This window comes from Lagopus leucura, unplaced genomic scaffold (genome assembly GCF_019238085.1).
Source record: "Lagopus leucura isolate 7727_CA_CO unplaced genomic scaffold, USGS_WTPT01 Super-Scaffold_100008, whole genome shotgun sequence".
In the NCBI taxonomy this organism is placed as follows: Eukaryota; Metazoa; Chordata; class Aves; order Galliformes; family Phasianidae; genus Lagopus; species Lagopus leucura.
Genome location: NW_024962265.1, coordinates 13,190,367 through 13,194,268, shown reverse-complemented (window position 1 = coordinate 13,194,268; position 3,902 = coordinate 13,190,367). Strand labels below are relative to the sequence as shown.

The 3,902-nt window shown below is 52.5% G+C and overlaps 1 protein-coding gene across 1 annotated transcript; it reads left to right on the top strand.

Moving 5' to 3' along the window:
• Nucleotides 1-360: 360 nt before the first annotated feature.
• On the top strand, nucleotides 361-1,860 carry CCDC71L (coiled-coil domain containing 71 like). The gene has a single exon (XM_042872525.1). It carries the CDS (start codon nucleotides 506-508, stop codon nucleotides 1,358-1,360), a length of 855 nt encoding a protein of 284 aa, XP_042728459.1. The 5' UTR covers nucleotides 361-505; the 3' UTR covers nucleotides 1,361-1,860.
• Nucleotides 1,861-3,902: the final 2,042 nt, after the last annotated feature.

Genomic DNA, 3,902 nt, shown 5'->3' with positions numbered 1-3,902 from the left:
CGGCCCACCTGCAACCTCAAAGCCGCCAGAACTGCACCCTAAGGGAAGGGGCTGCCAACTGGGCCACCCTACTGGATGCAGGGTTGGAAACGATGGTGCGATGAAGCCTCCCTTGGCCCATTGGAGCCAGCCAGAGCAGCGGGAAGCCCCAGGGCCCAGCGCAGCCCAGCGCCCGGCCACGGGTGGGCGCTGCCCTGTGGGCGGCAACCCCCGGCAGCCCCTCGCGCCTCCACCGCGGGTCTCCCGCGGGGCCCCCGCAGCGCCCCCAATGGCCGCCTCCAAGCGCGGAAGGCGGAGCTCGGCCCGCGCGACGCGTTTCAAACGGGCGAACCGTCGGGCGCGGAGGGAGGGCGGGCCGGAGCGCAGTCCCCGCCTGGGAGTTTAAAGCGCCATTTTGTGCCGGGCGGCGGATATCGATCGTCGCTCCCTGTCGGGTGAGCGGCGGGGCGCTAGGCGCCCGTCCTCTGCCCTTCTCCGCGCCTCTTTCCCCCGTCCCTCCGCTCCCATGACCCGCAGCAGGAAGCAGGCGGCGCTGGAGAGAGGAGCCGGCAAGATGAACCCAGAAGCGGGGAGCGCCGCGGAGGGGGCCCGGGCGGCGGCGGCGGCGGGGGCAGCCGGGAACGGAACGGCGCCCGGCGCCTGGGGGCTGGAGGGGGATTCGGAGAAAGTTGTATACTCGCGTTCGCAGGTCTCCTACGCCGGCACCAAGGCGCTGGGCGACGCCCTCAAGCTCTTCATGCCCAAGTCCACCGAGTTCATGAGCTCCGACTCGGAGCTGTGGAACTTCCTTTGCAGCCTCAAGCACGAGTTCTCCCCGGTCATCCTCCGCAGCAAGGACGTCTACGGCTACGCCTCCTGCCGCGCCGTCGTCCCCGACCCGCCGCCGCCCTCGGCCGAGCGGCCCCGCCACCGGCCCGGCAAACGGCGCCTCCCGCCCGCCAAGCGCCGGGCCGCGGTCACGGGCGGCTCCGCCAAACGGCCCCGGCGGCGGCGGCGGCGCCGCAGGAGGGCGCAGGGCTGGCGGCACCGAGCGGCACCGGCGGCCGATGGCACCCAGGGCGAGGAGCGGCTGGAGGCGGCGGCGGGGCCGCCGGGCGAGGACGAGGCTGAGGCCGAGGACAGCGAGCGGGGCGGCCCGGCCGAGCAGGCCGCCTGGAGGCAGCCGTTCGGCGGCAAGTCGCTGGAGGAGATCTGGAAGGCGGCTACCCCTCGCCTCACCACCTTCCCCACCATCCGGGTGCGCGGCGGCGTCTGCAACTGGCGCAGCCTGGAGGCGGCGCGGCGCCGGGCGCAGCGGATCCTCGGCGTGGACCTGTCGCCCGTGGTGCGGGTGCGCCGCCTGCCCGTGGCGCCGTCCTGAGGCGGCGGGAGGGGAGGGAAGGCCGGCGCGGACAAAGAGACCAATATCAGTCACCTGTTTACATTGCTTTTGTCTGGATCATGTTCTTCTGCTGCACTTTACGGCTCGCTAGAATCGGGGCCGGGGCGCCGGGCCCCGGGCGGGCGAGGGGCCGGCTGCGGGTACCGCGCGTGGGGACCAAGTTCTGCTTCCACTTCTCCCATCGGGCTACCTCACTGGTCCAGAAGTCCACCCAAGAAGTTGTTTTCCAAAGGAACTTAACTTTCATGCTTGTATAATAAAGCACCATCCGATTCTCGTTCCCCCCCCCCCCCCCCCCGCCCTTTTCTGATGGATTATGTATGCTTTGTGGTGTTGCACTAGTATGTGCTCAGGGTATTTTGAATCCCAAGCATTCCCAAGTTTCAGTTCACTCTGACCGAGGATGCGTTAAGAATGGAGGTTCAGGACTTGTGGCTGTTCTTGATGGTGCAAAAACTTTTTTTTTTTTTTTTTAATTTCATGGGCTTAGTGATATATACAGATGTATTGCTCAGTATAATTGTTACACTTTTGTATCTAAAGTCATTTTTAAGGTTTTCTAGTTGAACTAAGTATTTGTTTCTATTGAGCACCTGAAGATAGAATCATGCTGATATTTTATAAACATGTTTACTTTAGGGAAGCTCATTTGGTCAACCTAAGTGAACTTAATAAAAGTTAAAGAAAAGTGATGTTTCAGTTCAATGAAACTGGACTGTACAGAGGTGGGTTCCTTGCTGGAGTCTGCCGTGTTTGTGCTTAACGGAGGCTCTGTGGTATCCCCAGTAAACAAGCTTAGAGCTGGTGAAGAGTGTAACTGTTCAAATGGAAGCATAGGTGTCTGAAGGTGAACTGTGGTACGTGTAATGTTGGTGTTAATGGCAAAAAAGAAAGAAAGAAAAAAAGACTCAGTACCTGGTTACTTCTTAACGAAATAGCACTGGTGTCAACCCTGGGGCTGTTAGATGACTGATGGTAGATTACCATATCGTTGTTAATTACTTGCACATAATTATTTTTATAAATCTCTCCTGGGCTTCATAGTGGACTGTGGTGTAAAACTCTAATATGGTTTAACCACTTGAACAGAAAAATTCCATCTTGCTATTCTGTGTGGTGGGCAGTCCCTCTTTAATCTTGGTTGTTTTTTGTTTCTGTTTTTTTTTTTGTTGTTGTTGTTGTTTGTTTGTTTGTTTTTTTGAAGGGCTTTTCCTGGTTCTTGCTCATTGCTGTTGGTGTGTAAGAAGCAAAGGTGTAGACTTTCTTTTGCTTGATGTTTTTTTGAGTTCAGGTGAAGTGTTTGGTGAGAGGCAGTTCATGTTCTTTGTATCCTAGCAAGCAAGGAACTTCTCAGTTTCCATAGTGGAATGAATGACTTCACAATTTGTTTATGGAATGGTTTAGCGACTTAAAATTTCTTTCCTGATTGCTGTTGACTCCTTGTTGCCTGCTGTTGGTGGGGGTAGTAAGACAGCTAGACGTGTAGAGGTAGTTTGTAAAAACTTTTAAGTACTAACCTGAAGCAACCAAATTCTTCTAAAACTTATTTATATTGTGTAGTTTTTACTTAGCAAAGCTGTGAAGTTCTTATTCTTCCAAAGTAACCATCTGTTCTATAACCATTAAGTTTTGAAATCGTTTACATAACATTAGACTGCCTGCTGATGGCTGCAGTAGTGCCACGTCAGATTTCAGAAGGGAACTAGGAAATGGAAGTTCAAGGGTGCATATTGTTATGCTGTTTCTCTGGCTATAATGCTTGCTTAAATTTAGAGGCAAAGTTGTGTTGATTTAAAACTCAGTATGACAAACTGCCTTGTGACCAAATGCCAAGTATTTCAGTTTTGACATTCACTTCAGAAGTGCTAGCTAAGAAGATTGTTACTGATACTTGAAGTGTCTAGTTGACTTCAATGAAGTTATGTTCCTACTGCTACATTGAATTATTTTGTTCAGTGTTCTTTTGAGAAATCTGGGTAGAGATAATGAAATTTAAGCAGCTGTCTTGTGCAGATTTTTCGCATAATTTGTAAACAGTTGTAGGACAGACTAGATTAGATGTCTGGGGCAGAGTGAAGGCTGCCAGAGGTAGGATATGGGAGATACTGTACTTTGTGCTGCCTTGTTTTGATGCTTATTCTGAAATGTTGTTTGTGGGTATGAAATACTGTGAAATAACATCACTTCTGTCGAGTGAGTCTTGTGTAAGCTGTGTGCCTACACAAGGTGTACTTCTTTTTCTCTTGGTTCTGCTTTGAATTCTTGGTTCTGAGGCAGCAGCTCTTTGGGGGGTATGCTATGTTTTGCAGATACTCTCTGAGAAAGTTGGATCAAAGATCTGATAGCTGCATTCACAAATTGTTAACTGAGCTATTTCTGTCTGCGAAGTCAGTTAAGGGGGGAATCTATAGTTAAGTTTTCTGGTAAATTAATGTGCTAAGATAGCAGAGGATCAGTGAAAGGAGGGACTGTGAAAGCTAGCAGCTTACAGGAGAGCTAACAGCTGAATTTCATGGTCATG

Bases quoted from the DNA above. Each gene is read 5' to 3' on its own strand.
- CCDC71L (XM_042872525.1), top strand. From the start codon at position 506: ATGACCCGCAGCAGGAAGCAGGCGGCGCTGGAGAGAGGAGCCGGCAAG.